At 39.5% G+C, this 21778-nt stretch overlaps 1 protein-coding gene and 1 pseudogene across 1 annotated transcript in view; both read right to left on the minus strand.

Annotated features, from left to right (window-relative positions):
• LOC100654625 (beta-galactosidase-1-like protein 2) overlaps positions 1 to 21212 on the minus strand; it is a 64290-nt gene extending 43078 nt beyond the window's left edge. The window contains exons 1-3 of the mRNA XM_064268308.1: positions 21121 to 21212; positions 20786 to 20983; positions 5794 to 5862 (exon numbers count right to left, since the gene is read on the minus strand). Coding sequence (XP_064124378.1) covers positions 5794 to 5862; positions 20786 to 20983; positions 21121 to 21212 — 359 coding nt within the window. The remainder of the gene's footprint in view (positions 1 to 5793; positions 5863 to 20785; positions 20984 to 21120) is intronic.
• Positions 1969 to 3500, minus strand: LOC104846560 (double-stranded RNA-binding protein Staufen homolog 1-like; annotated as a pseudogene).
• Positions 21213 to 21778: the final 566 nt, after the last annotated feature.

Raw genomic sequence — 21778 nt, forward strand, 5'->3', positions numbered from 1 at the left:
TTCTTTAACTGATTCCCCAATGCCTTCAGAACAGACTTCAAATTTTGTAGGGTGGTAGGTAAGGCCAGGATCTGGCCTTTGGCTCTCTCTCGCCTTTATTTCTTAACGGTTTCTCTACTTGTACTGGATCCAGACAGTATTATTTGCAGTTCTCACAAAATACAATGTGTGAGTAGAATTGGCAAAAGTCGTGTGATAGATATATTTACAACAATGACCAAAAACAAAAAAAGAGTAGCTGCTGAGGCTGCATATATACAACCAAACACCTCATGGGATTTGGTTCCCTGGTTTGGAGGTTTAGGATCACGGTCTCATGAGACATCCCAGTTAATTGGCCTAATAACATGTTTAGTGCTTCTGTTCTAGCTCCTTTTCCGTTGCGTAGTGCATGGGGTCTTAAAAGCTTGCAAACAGCCATCCAAGGCACAACAATTGGTCTCTATTCACCTGGAGCAACAGAGGAAGAAGGAGAGTCAGGAACAGGAGGAGAATATGGAATGTGTGGCTAATCAGCTCCATGAACAACTGCCTCCTTTGCCATGAGAGAAGTGGATGCTGCCTGGCTACCATCGCTGACCCTTTTTTTTTTTAAAGCGTTACCATTTATTGGTGACAAACACTTAGTTTTACTCTCCACGAGGAGAAAAAATTTCCAGCATAAACAATGAATCAAAAACTAATTAACTCGCAAGGCTACCATGTTTTTACCTGGACCAATGCAGAACCTTACGGCACACATCCCTGTGTACAATTACACAACACCAAAAGCAACAGAGTTTTATGCATAAACATGAGTCATTCTTTTCAGCCCTACATGGAGATGTAATTAACTGTATAAAGCACTCAAGGAAATTCAATCTGCAGTTTTATATGTACTACATGAAGATCATAAGCTGTAGTATAGTGAAAGCTATGAGTCCTGAAAAGCCATATGTATACATACACAATTGTTTTTAATAATCTTTAAAGTTCATTTAAGTAATTGTATTAACTGAAATAAAAATAAAATAGGAAAGAAACCAAATGAACATTTAAAGTTTAAAATCCCAAAAATGTCCAATTTATACAACTGTGAGAGACTTCATCAAGGCTTTCTGAAAAGTCCAAGACTGTTTCAGCTAAACCAAAGGGCACACAATTTGAAACACTAAAATTGTCCTGGGTTAGTACAATAAAATAAAAATTGATAACCACATACACATGGGTATGATTTTTGCCAGTTAGATTACTGATAAAGTCAGTCTCAGACAAGTTCCTAAAATGTGCTATATAACTAGACACAACTGGAAAACTTTCCAATAAAAATTATATATAATGTCATTTTAATTGACATTATATATATATATTCAATATATATTATATATATCATTAAATATATATTTAATAATGAAACTAAGAATGCATATCGCTGTTGGAAGAGAAAGCAATGATTTTGGTGTGGGCACTACAGAGGTGGAGGGCCTCAGCACACTGGGATGGTTAGGTGATGCCGAGTAAGAAGAATTTGATTTTTTCTGGTGCTTGCAGCTTTGGGGCCAGTCTCGGGCCTCTGTTCAGCATGGCTGTCCAGTGTTTACCCCAAAGTGTTTGAGTTTGCCAGTTTGAGAAGTAGGTCGTGCTTTCTGTTCTTCCTTCTTTGACACAGCCAAAAACAAAACACAGAGGTGCACTGGGGTGTGGCCTTGTAGCTCCCCAGGGGAGCCTGGAAGACAGGCAGGAGGCAGGGCCCGCTGCTCTGTGTGGGGAGTGGACACTTCCTTTCCTCTGGCCCCATCATAACAAACCACAAACACATTCAATCAGTCACCTCCTGTGTTCCCATCTTCCTCCCCACTATTGTGTCCAGTTCTTCATCCATCATGTCTCTCAGCCCACTAAAAGTACCAGAAATTCCAAATTTTCAAGCAGTGTCAGTATTTTCAGGATATATAGTAGATTTAACAATGGTTCATGGCCAGTAAAGGTTCAGCACCTCCCACACACAGACAGTGGTCCACTTGGTTCTTGGCATCTCTGTACTTTGTTCATCTAACTCAGACAGCAACTTTAATATGTTCAGCGCAGTTATATCATGGCAAGACTCCACATCCTTTCCCATGGTGTGGCTCATCAGAGGTGGCTGAGAGGAGCAACTGATTAGGGATACAAACTCATTCTTGTTGTTTTGGTGGATGTCTTTGTATTCAACCTGGAATCCCTGGACTCTGGAAAGACAGTCCAACTGCTCAGAGGGTCTCATGAGAGGTCCATGGGGTACACGACTCAAAGACATTATTCTTTAAAATGGTTTCAGCTGTGGGTGAGGTGCTCCCATACAACAACTCATGGGCTATCATGGCAGTCACCGTGGCCTTGGCAGGATCTGGAGCTGCCCTGGTGAGATCTTTGGTGTGATGTCCTTGATTGACACCTACAACCTAAGCAACCTTGGGTACCATGGGAAGAATTCCAGCAGGTAGCTGCTGGTGGCTAAACTCATCTTCCTTATTACTAGTTCCATTTTCATTTGTACAACCCAGGTTCAAAAAAAGGTTACTTTTCTTCTATCTCCTGATTTCTTTATTGGTGTCTTTTCCTCTGACTTGAGTGTGGGTTTGGTGTGCTGAGCCTGCAGAGCTTTAAACAAAGGATTCCGGCATGCTCTTGGCCACATCACGTTTGGCCACCTCTTATTGGTGCCTGCTCCTTCAGTGGTGTGGTTTCCAACCTTCGACTACATCACAAACTCCCCGCAGTGTGCAGGAGACCTCACTTGGTCAGGAGCATGTACTCCAGCTCCTTCTCCTTTTTCACCTGCTGGATTTGAGCCAGTCTGCTAGTTGGATTCATCCCCCGGCCATATTCTGTGCCTGTGTGTAGTCTGACTGTGGATTTCGTTTTCTTTTTGATTCTGGGCTTCACTTGCTGAACTCAAGGCAGGGGAGGCAACTTTTTCAGCTCCTCAAAAACAGTTATAGCAGCATTTTTCTTTGAAATCTTCTTGCTCTTCCCTACACCTTCCTCTATGAACTCCCTGACTGGTGCTTTGGTCACAAAACTCTTTATGTGGAGTGTGCCACTTTCCCAGGAAACCTCTTTTAGAGGGAAAGACTCAAAATTCACAGGCAAATTCCATTTAAGTGCAATCTCAAACACTTGACTTATTTCAGATTTATTGAGATTTTCTTCCACCAGCCTCTCAGGAAGGAGCTCATTCTGCAGGATCCTCAATGCTTTAGCAGCAGCATTGCATTTCACAGCCCATCTCATTCTTCGTTTTCCATTAAATTGCTGTCCTCCCCCCAGAATGTTCAACTTGATAAAGTAAAGGTGGAACTGGAAATGGGTAAAAGTACCTCCAGGATAAGCACCTCCTCCCATGTTGTAGTTGTAGGTGGACTGCATCCGAGAGTAAGGGTCAACAGGCTTATCCTTTGGTATTTTCCAAGTTTCATGCACAGTGCATTTAGTTCTACAGTAGGAGTTATGCTTTCGTAAAAAGAGGGTGCTCCAGGAACAATGCTGTTTTGATTCAGTTCTGAGAGGTTATGTAGTTAAGAAACTCCTGGCTGCTGCCCTGAGCGCACACCCCAGCCAGTGGCCCTGCATGGCGGCAGTGAGGAGGGGAAGGACGAAGGAAGAAGGGAGAGGAGAAAGGAATAGAGGGAAGAAAGAGGTGGAGTGGCCATGGAGGGGTGGGTGCCGCCCAGCCAGGGGTCATGGGAAGTGGAAGCTGAGTGAGATGCAGCAGCGGCCATCAGTGCAAACACTGAAGAGAGCCCATTACTGAACATTTTGATCAAAGATTCAATAAAACAATCATGATCAAAAGGCGGAAAATGCAGAACAGAATTTCGAATTCTTATGGACTCCAGGCTTTCTAGAACCATGGAGGATGGATGAACCCTTAAAACTAGTGCCCTGACATAATCTTTAAACTTTAAACCAAAAATATCCCCCTGAAGTCTTCTTACAACCAAAAAATAGTTTAGCTTAACTAGTAAAAAATGTCTGCCTTGAGCATTATCCTCTTTTAAGAACTATTTATATGAAATCAAACTGACAACAGCAACTTGAACGGTTAGATAGGAACCTTAGGGTGCAATGAGCTTACGTTAATGGGGGAGGAACCACTCAGAGAGGAAGGGTGAGTATGGCTATATAAATTGAAGAATTTAATCAATGTCACTGAATTGTACGTGCAGAAACTGTTGAATTGGTGAATATTCTGCTGTGTGTATTCTCAACAACCGCAACGACAAAATAAATAAAATTAAAAACAACAATGTGTGACAACAAGTTAATCACCAAATTCATTCTCTTTCTTTCCTGAGCATACAGCTCAACTACATTTGCCAGCAGCCGTGTAACAGACTCTTGGCCAACAGGATATGAAAAGAATCAGTGTGTTCCAATTCCCATAAGAGACTCTCCATGCTCCTTCTTCCATTTGCAGGCTTGATGCAGCCAAGCATGGTGGTTTGGAAGCTATGTGTTGAACACAATGGAGTCAAAAGATAGAAAGACCCAAGTTCCTCAATTAGTGCTTCGAAGGGAGACATGCTTACCAGGAATACTCATGTTAGATTTTACTGGAATGAAAATAAGTCTTTATTGTGTAAATCCACTGAGATTTGGGGGCTATCTATTACAGCAGCTAAGGTCACCTTAATTAATATATAATGTTCTCTCACACCTTTGACTTTGTCCATGCTGGACTCTGCCCGAAGAGAGTAAATTCCTGCTCAACCTTCAAATTTACCTCAGCTATAACTTTTTTTATTATAACTTCACTAGTTAGTTATACTATACTAGTTTTTTTTTTAGTTATACTATAACTTCACAGTCTTCCCCATTACTATAGTGGTGAGTATCCCACCTGTCACGTGGGAGACCGGGGTTTGTTTCCCCGACAGGGAAACAAAGGTGTTATTGGAAACCCTGGTGGCGCAGGGGTTAAGTGCTACGGCTGCTAAGCAAAAGGTCAACAGTTCGAACCCATCAGGTGCTCCTTGGAAGCTCTATGGGGTAGTTCTACTCTGTCCTATAGGGCCGCTATGAGTTGGAATCAACTCAGTGGCAATGGGTTTGGCTTTTTGGTTTTTTATAACTTCACCACTGTTTTCCCCGATCCATTTTCCTAGTTTGGATTGTGTATTCTTTATATGTTGTTATTTGCCTCCTGCTCTGCAGAAAACCCTTATTCCTGACAACATAAAGGTTATTATCTTCCCATCCCCAGCACCAAACCCAACGTCTTAACTATAAACCTGTTGCCATTGAGTTGATTTGACTCATGGTGACTCCATGTGCTACAAAGTAGAATTAAGCTCCTTAGGGTTTTCTTGGCTGTAATCTTTATGGAATCAGTTATGAGGCCCTTCTGTGGCAATGCTGGCTAGATTAGAACTGGCAACCTTTGCATTAGCAGCTGAGCACAAACCATTTGCACTGCTCAGGGGCTTAATATTCTGTTATGTCTTAGAGACCCTGTAAACCATAGCCCAGAAATCTTCTCTTATAAATGAGTGAGCAGGTTCCTCAGGATAGACTAAAACTGTAGAATTCCTGAAGTACGATTTCTAAACCAGCTGTGAGTAAGAACGCTCCATGGACACTAAGATCTAGGCGTCACTGTAAATAACAGAATCACTGCTCAAAGGGTTTCAGTTTAGGGAACAAAATTTATCAGCACTTCCTGATTGTTTTCAAAGCAGAATGTAAGGTGCCCCTTCGCTGCATGTGATCTCCACAGAATCAAGTCCTTGACTCTAAGACACAGACTCAGGCAACTTAAACATTAACACATACTTTAAATCCAAGTTTTTAGCGAAATAAAATTGTCCTTTCATTGGCTCATGGAGGTTCCAGGGAACATGCCTGCAATGGAAAAAAGACAGATACATATGAGAATCTTTCCCCTTATTGCCTCCTCCATTTTAAATACAGCATCTAGGTTATCTCTATAATGAAGAAAAATGAAGATCCTAATAGCCAAATCTCTATGTGTGCACTGTGTATTATCTTCAAATTTGTCTCCTCCTAATGCTCAGAAAAGATCCAAGTAGCCAGTATTTTTCCCTGATTCTGGACTTCAGGTAAGACAGATGAGAGCATGAATGACCTCTGGGATACAACCTCAAATTTCTCTTTTAAAATGTCCATAAAAACATATAAAAATTTAGATCCACATCCATGATGGCGATAAAGGAAAAAAACTATAAAACAAAAACTAGAATGAACTGAAATGTTTATAGGACTGGATTATACAACCTTATTTAAATGAATAAAATAAAATCAAGCAACCAACAATGTAAGATTCATACTGTCCAGTACCCATTAAAAAATTACTAGGATGCAAAGAAGCAGAAAAATATAATTCACAACCAGGAAAAAAATGATCCTAAATAGAAACAACCTAGAAATAACACACATGATGAAACTAGCAGAAAAGGATATTAAAAAGTATTGTATACTCCATATCTTTATAAAGTACAGGAAAATATGACCATAACGAAGAGAAAAATGGAAGAAATAAAAAAGATGCAACTGGAACTTCTAGAAATGAAAAATGAAATTTCTGAAATGAAAAATACTCTGGAAACTATTAAGAATAGGAAATAAAAAATACACCAGATGGAATTAATAGCAGAGTAAACGACAGAAGAAAAGGTCGTCACAAGTAGAACATCTGATTAAATGAGAACGTGTAGAAGAAAATTACAATTACCCTTGACACACCACCCTAGGTACCACCTCCAACATCAAAAATGACTTTTCATTGAGTTTTTTTAAATTATAGAAGTCAAATTCCAAGATTCCACGCTGTTTAACTCATAACAAATCAAAGGAAATTCATTTTATAAAGTTAATATACAAATGGAAAAAATAGAGAAACATACAGACAATTCAGATTTTATTCAGAAATTGGATATCCACATAATTAAAAAAAAAACTGAATGCTATTATGGGTTGAATTGTGGGTCCCCCCAAAATATGTATTGTAAATCCTAACTCCTATACCTGTGGCTGGGAGCCCCTAGGAAGTACAAACACTTAAGCACTCAACTACTAGCCAAAAGGTCAGCAGTTCCAACCCATTCAGAGGTGCCTCAAAAGACATGCCTGGTGATCTGCTTCAGAAAGGTCACAGCCTTAAAAACCCTATGGAGCAGTTCTACTCTGCACACATGGGGTCACCACGAGGCGGAACTGACTCTACTGCAACTAACAACAGCAACAACATACCTGTGACTGTAATCCCATCTGGGAGCACGATTTTCTTTATGTTAATGAAGCCATGTCAACGTAGAGTGTGTTTTAAACCAATCATTTTTGAGATATAAAAGGAGTAGATAAGGTACAGAAGCAAAGAAACACAGATGGAGGAAGACATACCACATGAAGATCACCAAAGAACCGAGGAACAGAAGCTGGAAACAAAGACACCCCCCAGAGCAGACAGAGAGAGAAAGCCTTGTCCTGGAGCCAGTGCCCTGAATTGGGACTTCTATCCTCCTGAGCTGTGAGAAAATAAACCTGTTTGTTAAAGCTACCCACTTGTGGCATTACTGTTATAACAACACTAAAAAACTAGGATAGATTTTGGTACCAGAAGTAGGGTGCTCCTCTAATAAACCAAAAACCAAACCCAGTGCTGTCGAGTTGACTCAGACTCATAGAGACCCTATAGGACAGAGTAGAACTGTCCCATAAAGTTTCCAAGGAATGCCTGGCAGATTCGAACGGCCGACCCTTTGGTTAGCAGCCGTAGCACTTAACCACTACGCCACCAGGGTTTCCGATACCTAAAATGTGGAGTAGTTTTGAAATTGGATAATGGGTAGAATCTGAAGAAATTCTGATGTGCTTCTTTGTAACGCCCTTGTTTGCCCTGAAGAGACTTTTGATAGGATTACGGACATTAAGCGTGATTCTGATGAGGGCTCAGAAAGAATTGAGAGCTGTGATGAAAGCATCCATTGCCAGGAACAGGATGTTGCTAAAAATGTGGACATTAAAAGTGTTTCTGGTGAGGCTTTCAAAGGAAATTATGAACATGTGATGGACGATGGAAGAAGGGCAATGCTTTTTATGCAGTGGCAAAGAACTTGTCTGAAGTATGTTCAAATGTTTGGTGGAAGGTAGACCTTGTAAGTGATGAACATTAAGTATTTGGGGGAGGAGATTTCTAAGAAAGATCTTAAAGGGGTCACATGGTTTCTCCTTGCCACTTGGATTAAAATGTGGGAGAAAAGAGATAGATTTAAAAACGAACTGTGCAAAATAAAACCATAACTTAAAGACTTAGAAAATTCTGCGGTAAAAACTAAGGAAAAGTGTCCTAGAAAAACCTTCACGAAGGGCATGGCTACTCAATCTTTTGTTCAAGAGCTTAAGATTGCGACTGCTGGGTCTTCAACCACCACAACAGAAAGGGACAGAGACAGTACAAAATGAAGGAAAGCTGCCTGCCTCCTGGAATTCTACAGGTAGGAAAAGGGACAACGGAGCGACTTGGTTGCAAACATCTGCTGTACTCGAAGAAACAGAAAATACCATCCTGGGAACAGTTTGGAGATCACAGAGCTTTTGGAGGGATCATTGTGGGCAGGGATATCTCTTATTTCAAATAGTGGAACCACTGCCTCTATTTCAAAAATTAAAATTAAAAAAAAAATTTCAAGGGGGTGGAAAAACCACCTGCTAGGTTTCAAAGAGTTAGATCTCTAGCAATTCAGTTCTGGAGTGTGGGGCTGCCATTCAGGTGGGCCAAGAGGATGGGGACACCACCCAAAGCTGAGGGGCTGGGGCTGCCATGCCCAAGAACCAGGAGAATGGAGCTACTTGGGGCTGAGTGGGAGGTGCCACCACTCAGACAGACTAGGAGAATGGGGCCACCCAAAGCCTGGGGAGCAGAGTTGCCATACCAGTAGACCTGGAAGGCGGGGCTGAAACCCTGTCCAGTTGGTTACGACTCATAGAGACACCATGTACAGCATAACTAAACACTGCTCAGTCCTGAGCCATCCTTGCAATCATTGTTACGCTTGAGCCCATTGCTGCAGCCACTGTATCAGTCCATCTCATTGAGGGTCTTTCTCTTTTACGCTGACTGTCTACCAAGCATAATGCCCTTCTCCAAGGATTGGTCCTGATAACATGTCCAAAGTACCTGAGATGAAATCCTGCCATCCTTGCTTCTATGGAACATTCTGACTATACTTCTTCCAAGACAGATTTGTTCCTTCATCTGGCAGTCCATGGTATATTCAATATTCTTCACCAACACCACATTTCATATGTTGTTGAATTCTATTGGCTAAATTTTTGAGGACTTTTGCATCTATGTTCATGAGGGATATTGGTCTGTAGTTTTTGTTTTTTGTGGCGTCTTTATCTGGTTTTAGTATCAGGGTTATGCTGGCTACATACAATGAGTTTGGGAGTATTCCATCCTTTTCTATGCTCTGAAATACCTTTAGTAGTGCTGGTGTCAACTCTTCTCTGAAAGTATGGTAGAATTCTCCAGGAAAGCCGTCAAGGCCAGGGCTTTTGTTGTTGTTGTTGGGAGGTTTTTATTACCTCTTCAATCCCTTCTTTTTTTATAACTTTATTTAGTTTTTCTACCTCGTTTTGTGTTAGTTTAGGTAGGTAATGTGTTTCTAGAAATGTGTACATTTCCTCTAGGTTCCCAAATTTGTTGGAGTACAATTTTTCACAGTGTTCTGTTATGATTCTTTTAATTTCAGTTGGGTGTGTTGTGATAACATTCAACTCATTTCTTATTTGGGTTATTTGCTTCCTCTCCTGTTTTTCTTTTGTCAGTTTGGCCAATGGTTTATCAATTTTGTTGATCTTTTCAAAGAACAAGCTTTTGGTCTTGTTGACTCAATTGTTTTTCTATCCTCTATTTCATTTATTTCTGCTCTACCTTTTATTATTTCCTTTCTTCTCGTGCCCAAAGGATTCTTTCACTGCTCTCTTTCTATTTGTTTGAGTTGTAGGGTTAATGTTTTGATTTTGACCCTTTTTTCTTTTTGGATATATGCATTTATTGCTATAAATTGACCTCTGACCACTGCTTTTGCTGTTTCCCACAGGTTCTGGTAGAATATTTTTTCATTCTCATTTGAGTCTAGAAATTTCTTTATTCTGTCCTTGATTTCTTCTATAACCCAGTAGTTTTTCAGCAAGGTGTTGTTCAGTTTCCATGTATTTGATTTTTTTTTTTCCTTGCTTTTTCTGTTATTGATTTCTACTTTTATTGCTTTATGGTCAGAAAAGATACTTTATAATATTTCGATGTGTGGATTCTTGCTTTGAATTAAGCTTGCTCTGTGGCTTAATACTTGGTCTACTCTGGAGAATGTTCCATGTCCATTGGAAAAGAAAGCGTCCTTGGTTGCTGTTGGGTGGAGTGTTCTGTATATGTCTATGAGATCAAGTTGATTGATTGTGGCATTTAGATCTTCCATGTCTTTATTGAGCTTCTTTCTAGATGTTCTGTCCTTCACTGCAAGTGGTGTGTTGAATTCTCCTACTAGTATTGTGGAGCTATTTCTCTTTTCAATGCTGTTAGAGTTTATGTATTTTTGAGCCCTGTTGTTGGGTGTGTAAATATTTATTATGCTTATGTCCTCCTGCCGTATTGATCCTTTAGTCATTATATAATATCCTTTATCCTTTGTGGTGGATTTTGCTTTAAAGTCTATTTTGTCAGAGATTAATATTGCCACTCCTGCTCCTTTTTGATTGTTCTTTGCTGGATATATTTATTTCCATCCTTTAAGTTTTAGTTTGTTTATGTCTTTCAGTCTAAGGTGTGTCTCTTGTAGGCTGCATATAGATGGATCATATTTTTTTATCCATTCTACCACTCTCTGTCTCTTTATTGGTGCATTTAGTCCACTTACATTCAGTGTAATTATTGATAGGTATGAGTTTAGAGCTGCCATTTTGATGTATTTTTTTGTGTTGTTGACAGTTTCTTTGTTCCACTTAATTTTCTGTGCTGAGTTGTTTTTCTTTATTTTCTTTTCATCTTTTACAGTATTGTTGATTTTGCATTTGCTGAGTTTATGTTTTTCTTCTTTTTATTTTGATATGTAGGTTTGTCAGTTTCCTTTGTGGTTACCTTAATATTTACCTCTATTTTTCTAAGTTTAAACCAATCTTTTATTTCTTCATATGGCCTAAACTTCCTCTCCATACGAAAGTTCTATGACTATACTATTTAGTCCCTCTTTTTTGCTTTAATGTTGTCATCTTCTACATATTGACATCTCTGTTTCGCTATATTGTGTTTTAGCTTTGACTTATTTTTGTGACTTTCCTATCTGGGTCAATATCTGCTTGTTCTGTCCTGTGTTCTAGTCTTGGGTTGTTATCTGATATTTTTGATTCTGTAACTGAAGGACTCTCTTTAGTATTTCTTGTAATTTTGGTTTCTTTTTTTTCTTTTTTAACAAATTAACTTCTGTTTATCTGGAAATGCTCTAATTTTGCCTTCATATCTGAGAGATAGTTTTGCTGGATACATAATTCTTGGCTGGCAATTTTTTTCCTTCAAGGCTTTATATATGTCATCCCATTGCTTATTGCCTGAATAGTTTCTGCTGAGTAGTCAGAGCTTAGTCTTATTGACTCTCCTTTGTAGATGACTTTTCATTTATTCCTTGCCACTCTTAAAATTCTCTCTTTATCTTTGGTTTTGGCAAGTTTGATTATAATATGTCTTGGTGACTTTCTTTTGGAATTTACCTTGTGTGGGGTTCTATGAGCTTCTTGGATAGATATTGTCTTGTCCTTCACAATATCAGGGAAAGTTTCTGCCAACAAATCTTCAACAATTTTCTCTGTATTTTCTGTTATTCACTCCCCCCGCCCCATTCTGGTACTCCAGTCACTCATAGGTTATTCCTCTTGATACAGTCTCACATAGTTCTTAGGGTTTCTTCATTTTTTTTAATTCATTTATCTGATTTTTCCTCAAATAAGTTGGTGTCAAGTACTTTATCTTCAATCTCACTAGTTCTGATTTCATTGCCTCAATTCTGCTTCTATGACTTTCTATTGAGTCGTCTAATTCTGGAATTTTATTATTAATTTTTTGGATTCTATTTGCTGGCTATGGATTCTAGCAGCTTGTTAAATTTGTCATTTTGCTCTTGTATAGCCTTCCTAAATTCCTCTATTGCTTTGTCTATGTGCTCCTTGGCTTGTTCTGTGTTTTGCCTGATATCCTGAAGAGTTCTGCATATGAATCTTTTGAATTCTACCTCCAATAATTCCAAGACCTTCTCTTCCTCTGGGAGGTTTCCTGAAATTCTTGTTTTGGTCACTTGCTGGAGCCATCATGGTCTGCCTCTTTATGTGATTTGATATTGACTGTTGTCTCCGAGCCACCAATAAGTTATTATATTTATTTATTTAATGTTTGTTTACTGTGTCCTAGCTTCTTGTTTTGGTACGCCCAGATAAGCTGGTCATGTGAGCTACTTTGATTATTGGCATCTTTGAAGCTCCCACATCCTGTCACCAGGTGGTTAGAGCTGCTACTAAGTGTGTGAGCCCAGGAGTCCATTTACTTTTCTTGTGTGGATTCAGCTCAGGTGTCCAGGTCATCGGTACCGAGTGTGTGAGGTAAGCTCTCACCTACAGTCCTAGATGAGCATGGGTATGTAGGGGTGATTGGAGCTGGCACAGGTATCTGGCTGCAGTAGGGTTTATGTGCTGAGAAACATAGGGGGCTGGAGGCTGCCCTGAGTGCCTGGGTGGAAGGCATGTCCCTGTTCCCTAGAGAATGTAGGTGGGTAGGCTTTACACCATTTATTCTCAGACCCCTGTTATGGGTGGCTAGGTGGAGTTGGTAGAGCCACCAGTCCTCAGGCCCCTCATGTGGGTAGGTGAGGACCCTGCTTAATGGGCAGTGTGGTGTCAAATGTCATGAGTCTGCCACTCCCCCTTAGCTGTTTTTGTTGAAAATAGGCTTCAGGTATATACCCTGTTGAACTATGCTATTGAGGTCCTATGCTGTTGAAACGGGCTCACACAGGTCTAGGCAGGGATAAAAGGCATTAGAAGTCCATGGGCCCCTCATGCCTGTGCCTTGGCAAAGGGGCAGTGCTGCCACGACTTCCCAGCTTAGAAGAGCTGGCAGTTTCTTTTTTCCTGTTTGTTTATTTGTTTCCTCACCAAAGCTGGGAGACTGGCTCAGACACAAAGGGTTCCAATTCCAGCCTAGGGAGTATGGCAATTGCTGAATGGAGCAGAGCAGGGAAGGGGCAGGTGAGGTAAAGAAAGGCACTTCCCAGAGAGGGAAGGGTTATTTTGATCTTGGGGGTTAGATGCTTGCACTTAACTTTCACAGATCTGGTGCCACTTCCCCCTGGCTCCAGAGGCTTGTGCAGACTCTCCACTGCTTGGTTTCTCCCAAGGTGGGAAATGCATCCCAAGCACTACTGCTTGCCTCACCTTACATGCACCAGCCAATCCAGCCTGCAGGATGCCGGCCAGGTCAGGTCTGGCACTTCCTCACTGCTTCTGAACAGTTTCTCCCTCCCCCTGCCACTCAGTCCAACACTTCAACTTTGTCTTTGATGTTCAGAACTCCTAGCTTGTCGTATATCATTGATTCACTTGTTTTTCTGGGTCTTTGTTGTAAGAGGGTCCACAGAAAGTGTCTGAATATTCCACCATCTTGGCCATGCTTCACCAATACCATATTTCAAAGGCATCAATTCTTCAATCTGCCTTATTCATTGTCCAGTTTTGCATGCATATGAGGTGAATGAAAACACCATGGCCTGGGTTTGGCGCACCTTAGACCTCAAGGTGACATCTTTGCTTTTTAAAACTTTAAAGAGGTCTTTTGCAGTAGATTTGCCCAACTCAATACATAATTTGATTTCCTGACTGCTGCTTCTGTGGTCATTGATTGTGGATCCAAGTAAAATGAAATCCTTGACAACTTCAGTATTTTCTCTGTTTATCATGATATTGCATATTGGCCCTGTTGTATTTTATTTTCTTTTTGTTGAGGTGTAATCCATACCAAAGGCTGTGGTCTTAGCTATTCATCAGTAAGTACTTCAAGTCCTCTTCATTTCAGCAAGCAAGATTGTGTCATCTGCACATTGCAGGTTGTTAACGAGTCTTCCTCCAATCCCAAAGCCCTGTTCTGCTTCATATAGTCCAGCTCCTCAGATTATTTGCTGAGCTTATAGACTGAATAAGTTGGTAAAAGAATAAAACCTCGATGCATATCTTTCCTGACTTTAAACCATGCAGTATCCCCTTGTTCTGTTCAAATGACTACCACTGGTCTATATAAAAGTTCCTCAAGAGCACAATTAAGTGTTCTGGAATTTCTATTCTTCAGAATGTTATCCATATTTGTTATGATCCACCAAAGTCAATGTCTTTGTATAGTCAATAAGACACAGGTAAACATCTCTCTGTTATTCTCTGCCTTCAGCCAAGATCCATCTTGTATTAGCAATGACATTCCTCATCCCACGCTCTCTTCTGAATCTGGCTTGAATTCCTCGCAGGTCCCTATCACGGCAGTGTTGCCATTGCTTTTGAACGATCTTCAGCAAAATTTTACTTATGTTCAAAAATTTCTCCATTCCGTTGGGTCATCTTTCTTTGGAATGGGCACAGATACAGATCTCTTCCAGTCAGCTGGTCAGGTAGCTGTCTTCCAAATTTCTTGCTATAGATGAGTGAGTGCTTCCAGCGCTGCATCAGTTTGTTAAAACACCTCAGTTGGTATTTCGTCAATTCCTGAAACCTTGTTTTTCACCAATGCCTTCCATGCAACTTCGACTTCTTCCTTCAGTACTATCAGTTCCTGATCATATGCTACCTCCTGAAATGGTTGAGTGTTGACCAATTCTTTTTGGTACAGTGACTGTGTATTCCTTCCATCTTCTTTTGATGCTTTCTGTGTCATTTAATATTTTCCCCATAGAATTCTTCAATATTGCAACTTGAAGTTTGAATTTTTTCTTCAGTTCTTTCAGTTTGAGAAATATTCTTTCCTTTTGGTTTTCTAACTCCAGGTCTTTGCACATTTCATTATTATACTTTACTTTGTCTTCTCAAGCCACTCTTTGAAATCTTCTGTTCCGCTCTTTTACTTTGTTATTTCTTCCTTTTGCTTTAGCTATCAACATTGAAGAGCAAGTTTCAGAGTCTCTTCTGACACCCATTTTGGTCTTTTCTTTCTTTTTAACGACCTCTTGTTTTTTTCATGTATGATGTCCTTGATATCATTCCACAACTCATCTGGTCCTCGATCATTAGTGTTCAATGTGTCAAGTCTATTTTTGAGATGGTCTCTAAATTCAGGTGGGATATACTCAAGATTGTCCTTTGGCTCTTGTGGACTTGGTCTAATTTTTTTTCAGCTTCAACTTGAATGTGCATATAAGCAATTGATAGTCACTTCCTCAGCCAGTCCCTGGCCTTGTTCTGATTGATGATACTAAGCTTTTCCATCATCTCTTTACACAGAGGTAGTTGATTTGACTCTTGTATAGTCCATCCAGCAAGGGCTATGTGTATAGTTGCTGTTTATGCTGTTGAAAGAAGGTATTTGCAATGAGGAAACCATTGAAGAAAATGAGCTCCAGTGTCTTTTCTGTCAAGGCCATATTTTCCAACTACTGTTCCTTCTTCTTTATTTCCATCTTTCACATGCCAATCACTAGTAATTATCAAAGCATCTTGATTGCATGTTTGATCAATTTCAGACTGCAGAGAAGTTGGTAAAAATCTTCAATTTCTTAATCTTTGCTTCAGTGGTTGGTGTATGTCATGGATTGAATTGTGTTCCACAAAAATATCTGTCAAGTTGGCTATGCCATGATCCCCAGTATTGTGTGACTGTCCACCATTTTGTGATCTGATGTGATTTTTCTATGTGTTGTAAATCCTATCTCTATATGGTATGATGTTAATGAGATAGGATTAAAGGCAGTTATGCTAATTAGGAAGGACTCAATCTACAAGATTAGGTTGCATCTTGGGCAGGTCTCTTTTGAGATATAAAAGAGGGAGGTGAGCAGAGAGACATGGGAACCTCATACCACCAAGAATGCAGTGCCAAGAGCAGAGTGTGTCCTTTGGACCTGGGTCTCTGAGCCTGACAAGCTCCTAGAGGAGGGGAAGGTTGATGACAAGGACTTTTCCCCAGAGACAACAGAGAAAGAAAGTCTTTCCCTGGAGCTGGCACCCTGAATTTGAACTTCTAGCCCACTAGAATGTGAGAGAATAAATTTCCCTTTGTTAAAGCCATCCACTTGTGGTATTTCTGTTATAGCAGCACTGGATAACTAACACAGTACATAAATTTGAATAACAATCACTGTAACTGGTCGTTCTTGTAGGTGCATGGATATTATCTTATCACTTACAGCATTGTACTTTAGGATAGATCTTGAAATATTCTTTTTGAAGTTGAATGCAGCGCCATTCCTCTTCAGGTTGTCAGACCATAAGACTGATTCAAAATGGCCAATACCAGCCCATTTCAGCTCACTAGTGCCTATGATATAAATATTTATGCATTCCATTTCATTTTTAATGAATCCCAATTCCTAGATTCATACTTCGTACATTCCACATTCTGATTATTAATGGATGTTTGCAGCTGTTTCTTCTCATTTTGAGTCATGCCACATAAGAAAATAAGGTCCCTAAAGCTTTACACCATCCATGTCATTAAGGTCGACTCTACTTTGAGGAGGCAGCATTTCCCCAGTCACATTTTGAGTGCCTTCCAACCTGAGCAGTTCATCTTTCAGCACTATATCAATATTTCGCTGCTATTTATAAGGTTTTCACCAGCTAAATTTTTCAGAAGTAGACTGCCAAGTTTCTTTCTAGTCTGTCTTAGTCTGGAAGCTCCACTGAAACTTGTCCACCATGGGTGTCCCTGCTGGTATTTGAAATACTGGTGGCACAGCATCACATAGACACCATAGTTTGACGAACTGACAGAGGCATGGGGAATTTACATATATTTGTACATAAATATAGTTTAGTTTACATAATATATGATTTAATTTATATATGTTAATGTAATACATTATTAGTTCATGTCTATTCATTACATATATTAATGTCTACTAATTCAATATGCATATTAAATTATAATGCAATATGATTTTTAGGAGAAAATCTTGAAATAGGCAAAGATTTCCTAAACAGGACACAAAAGCATTAATCATAAAGGAAAACAATTTATAAATTGAACTCCATTAAAATTTAGAGCTTTTCATTTAAAGGCAGCATCAAGACATTGAAAACATATGTTCACGGAGTGGGAGATGATACTTGTAAAACTATTTCTAACAAAGTACATGTATCAAGAATTCCTACAAATAAATTTAAGGGAGTGGGACAAACTCACTTCAAAAACAGGTAGAACTCTTAAATGGATACTTCAAAACAGAAGACTTCAATTGAAATAGGTAATGAATGTATGCAAAAATAGCTAACATTATTAGTCACATTGAAATGCAAATTAGAACCACAGTGAGGTCACCATAAATCCTCCAGACTGGCTAAAATACAACAGACAATACCAAGCATTATGAGAATGTGGAGCAAAAGGAACTCTCTCACACTGTTGGTAGGACTGCAAATTGGTATAACCACTTTGGAAAACTGTTTGACATTATTTACTAAAGTTGAACATATGCATAACTAGATGTATACCCATCAGGAATGATTACATATACCCACTAAAAACAAGTACAAGACCGTCATGGCATCACTATTAATAATAGCTAAAAAACCAAAAATAACCCAAATATCTACCCATAAGATAAGTAGATTTTGGTATAACTACTAATGGAATTCTATATAGTTTTAAGAATGAACAAATTACAATACCTAATAATATGGATGAATCTCATAAACATAATCTTGAGCAAAAAATACCTGATGCAAAAAAGTATTTATTGTATGATCTATTTTTATAAAGTTCAAAACAAGCAAAAGTAACCTAGGTGTTAGAAGAATGGGTAGTAGTTATGTTTTGGAGGGAGTCATGAGAAGGGGGTATGAGAGAGCTTTGGAAATGTTAGTATATCACAAGCACAGGTATACATTTCACTTTATGAATATTCACTGTATATACATGTTAAACATAAATAAAATGTTACAGAAAAAATAGAATTAGAACCAAAATTGAGGTGGGGATAGAATTGGTAACTTCCACTACCAGTAAGGGTGTACTAAGTAATTTAGACCAAACTGTTTACTCGAGGAAATTGAGAAAAAGAATAAACTATTTTTTAACTGCAAAAAGGCGTTAAAAAGCTAAAAAAGCAATGAGAAATTACAGAATAAGATCAGAAAAAAGACAGAAACCCAGAAAGATAAAGCATTTGAGGCTGACTTTTTTTTTTTTTTTTTCTAGTTCTGAAAGAGGCACTTGGGAGGCTGAGCAGCAATTCTGTTAGTCTCATGTGGCTAGGAGAACAAAATCTGAAGTCTAGGGCTCCCAAGGCGGACTGTGCATGGAACACGCACACATGTGCTCACGCTTCACACTAAAATCCTGATGGTCTACTCCCTTAAAATAAGGGTAAACAATATGTAAATTAGCTTTTGATGGAGCTGAATTCATGCTTCAAACAATACCAATGCCTGGAACAGAATTAAGATGATTCTGAATTCTTAATGACCCTAGTTGCCTGCCAGAAGTGAAACTAAACGCTCTCTGGATGAAAACAAAATTATTTTAGCAATTAAATTATTTTTACAAGTTTTTGAATACAAGGTCCAGCACCCAACAAAAACAAAAAAGCATACAATGAGAAACAACAGGGTAATAAAATAACAAATAATAGAAACAGACTGAAGAGAGTTCCAGATAATACAAATATAAGATACAAGTTTAAAATGACAATCATTGATCTTTTCAACAAAATAAATTTTGATAATTTTGGCAAAGGTTTGATGAAAATTATTTAAAAAAAAAGAAATCTTAAATGAAAACTACAGTAACTGAAATTTATTAACTCAGTGGATGTGCTTAGCAGCAAAATACACATTGGTAAAGAATTAGTGGGCTGGAAATATAGAGAGCTGGGCACAGAGAGAAAAAAAAGTGAGAAGGTAAGAGACATGGGGAAATATGAAACAGCCTAACATATGTGCATTTTGAACTCCAGAAGAAAAATGAGAGAATGGGGCAGAAGAAATATATAAAGAGAAAATAGATGAAAAACTATACCAAGCCAGAAATTTATTTTTTTTCTTATGATTCTAAGCAAAGAAAATGAAAAAACATAACTAAGCACAGCATAAGAAAACTAATGAAAACCAAAAAAAAAGTCTTCAATTCCTCAAAGCAAGTAAAGAAAAAGGCTTAATAGCCTCAAAGGACTATCAAAATAAAGAAGGTAAAAAACATAACTAAGCACAGCATAGGAAAACTTCTGAAAACCAAAAACCAAAAGAAATTCAATTCTTCAAAGCAACTAGAGAAAAAGATATATTGCCCTCAAAGAAGTATCAAATAACACTGACAGCTGACTTCATAATACAAACAATGAAAGCCAGAAGACAAGGGCATTCTTCAAAGTGCTGAAAGAAAATAACTGCCAACCTAGAATTCTATTCCTGGGAAATTAAGTCATTTATAGACAAACAAAAGGTTAGATGTTTGCTACCAGCAAATCTACACCAAAGGAAATTCAAAAGGTGTTCTTCACGCAGTAGGAAAATGGTCCCAGAACAACAACAATAATAATGTCTTGTTATTTAAAATTATAATACAAACAACAATAAGCATATAGGTCAGGAGGAAAGTGACTAGAGATAAGTGTTCAGAGATCCTTGCATTATCTGGAAGTACAAGAGATCAGTAGTTGTTGATAAGTGAGGGTTGCAAATTATAAACTCTTGGATCCTGAGTAAAAGTATGTATCTCTCAAGTTAATACAGGATAGGAAACAGAATTAAAAAAAAAAATTCATCATTCCAAAATAAAGCAATTTTTTAAAAAAATAGCAAAGAAAAAAATTTACAGCAATTTTAAAATGTAATTTTAAGGCTTAAAGAGACTAGCTTATCAGATATTAAAACAGAGTATAAAGCTAGAAACCCCAAATCCATTTGAATAAAGGAGGAATAAACACAAATAAAACATGAAGATACAATAATTAAAAGTACGGTTATGGCACAGGAATGAATACATAAAGTAATGCAAGCAATAACAGCTTAGAAATAACACTGGTCAAGAACCAAGCTCTGAGGTGAAGTTTTTGTGAATCCATAATGACAAATTGTAGTGATTAAAATCTGTCCAGAACTGAAAGAGTGACAATCAGCTTGGACTGAAAAAGAAAAACCAGCCCTGCTGTTTTCAGGCTGGGAGGTGGACACAGATAAAAGCATTTGCAAAATTAATGGGAATCATTGTTTCTCCCAAGATCATGCCCAAACCATCCCTCTTTGAGTGACTACTGCTTTCTCACCAAGGATACCCCAGCCCTCTTTGTTATGCCCATCTTTTTTTTTTTTTTTTTGGCATGCTGCTAATACTGAAAGGTGCCCTCTTGTATCCAGGGCGTAGTAAGCCTTTTTAGACAACGACCTTTCAGAGGAACTGAACCATGCTCTGCCTACAGGATATCAAGTTATTGTTGAAGGATCAGATATCCTAGGAGCCACCAGAAAAATACTCAAAGGGCCAACCCTTGAACTGGTCTGATAAAGTCTCAGAGCTAGGAATGGAGACTACATATTATTGACGTAACTACTAGGGACCAGCACTCACGTGGTGACGGTGTTGAAGCCACCAGCCTTCAGCTTCAGCAAGCGGTCCCTCCAGTACTCTCTGGGTACCCGGAAGTAGTGGATAGTGCCCGCCACAATCAGGAATGGAAAACCATCTAGTGTGAAGTTTGAGCCCTTAACTTTTAGACCCTCAGTGCGGTGCTTCAAGTGTGAGGGGGTCAGATGTACTTGATTAATCCTGCAAGGACAAAGGACGCACATGAAGTCCTAGAGATACTGCCCAAGAGGCATGCAGGATGGGCCCTTCCTTCAGGGGCCCTAGGTATACCTCCAGTGGAAGAGAAACCTTCCCTGGCCCTTCCCCCATAAACATACCTCAGCGAGAAGTTGTCTGCGAGCTGAGCCATGACTGATAAGGCTGAAGACAAGCACAGGATGCACTCAGGTCTCACCAGGAAGGCCCGCATGCTAGCAGACAGGACACAATGGGTATCATAGAGACATGGACTAGAGAGGAGGAAGGGATGGGGAGCTGGAGAAGCCCTGGCCTTGGAGGATGGCAGAGAGGATACAGTGGCCCTCTTTGGAAGGCAGGATTCTGGAGCAGCTGTGCCACAGCCTCTGCACCAAATACAGCTGTGACAGACAGCATCCCAAGGCTCAGGCAGGGGCACGGGGGGCGGGGGGGGGGCTAGAGGGGAGCACTTACCCCTGGGGATGCAAGTCCAACGGGGCGCCAGATGAGGCGCAGAATGACATTCCAAGTCGCCACAAATATGAAAGGCGCCTGACTGAGGCAGCCTAACAAGAGGGGGGAAGACCTTTCTGCTGATGAGTCTCTGTTACATCTATTCATCTTGAAATGGGCGGGGCGGGGGGGTGGTGGTGGTGGAATGCAACTTAGAGAATGCCCCTAGGCTCATTACCCTCACTATTCCCCTGGGCCTAGGCCCACACAGGTGTCTGAGAGGGGACCAGAGGGAGCACAGCTGCAGAGAAGAGCCTCTTGGTAAGTAACTGCGCTCTCAGATTC

The sequence above is a fragment of the Loxodonta africana genome, chromosome 15, assembly GCF_030014295.1.
Source record: "Loxodonta africana isolate mLoxAfr1 chromosome 15, mLoxAfr1.hap2, whole genome shotgun sequence".
NCBI classification, from domain to species: Eukaryota; Metazoa; Chordata; class Mammalia; order Proboscidea; family Elephantidae; genus Loxodonta; species Loxodonta africana.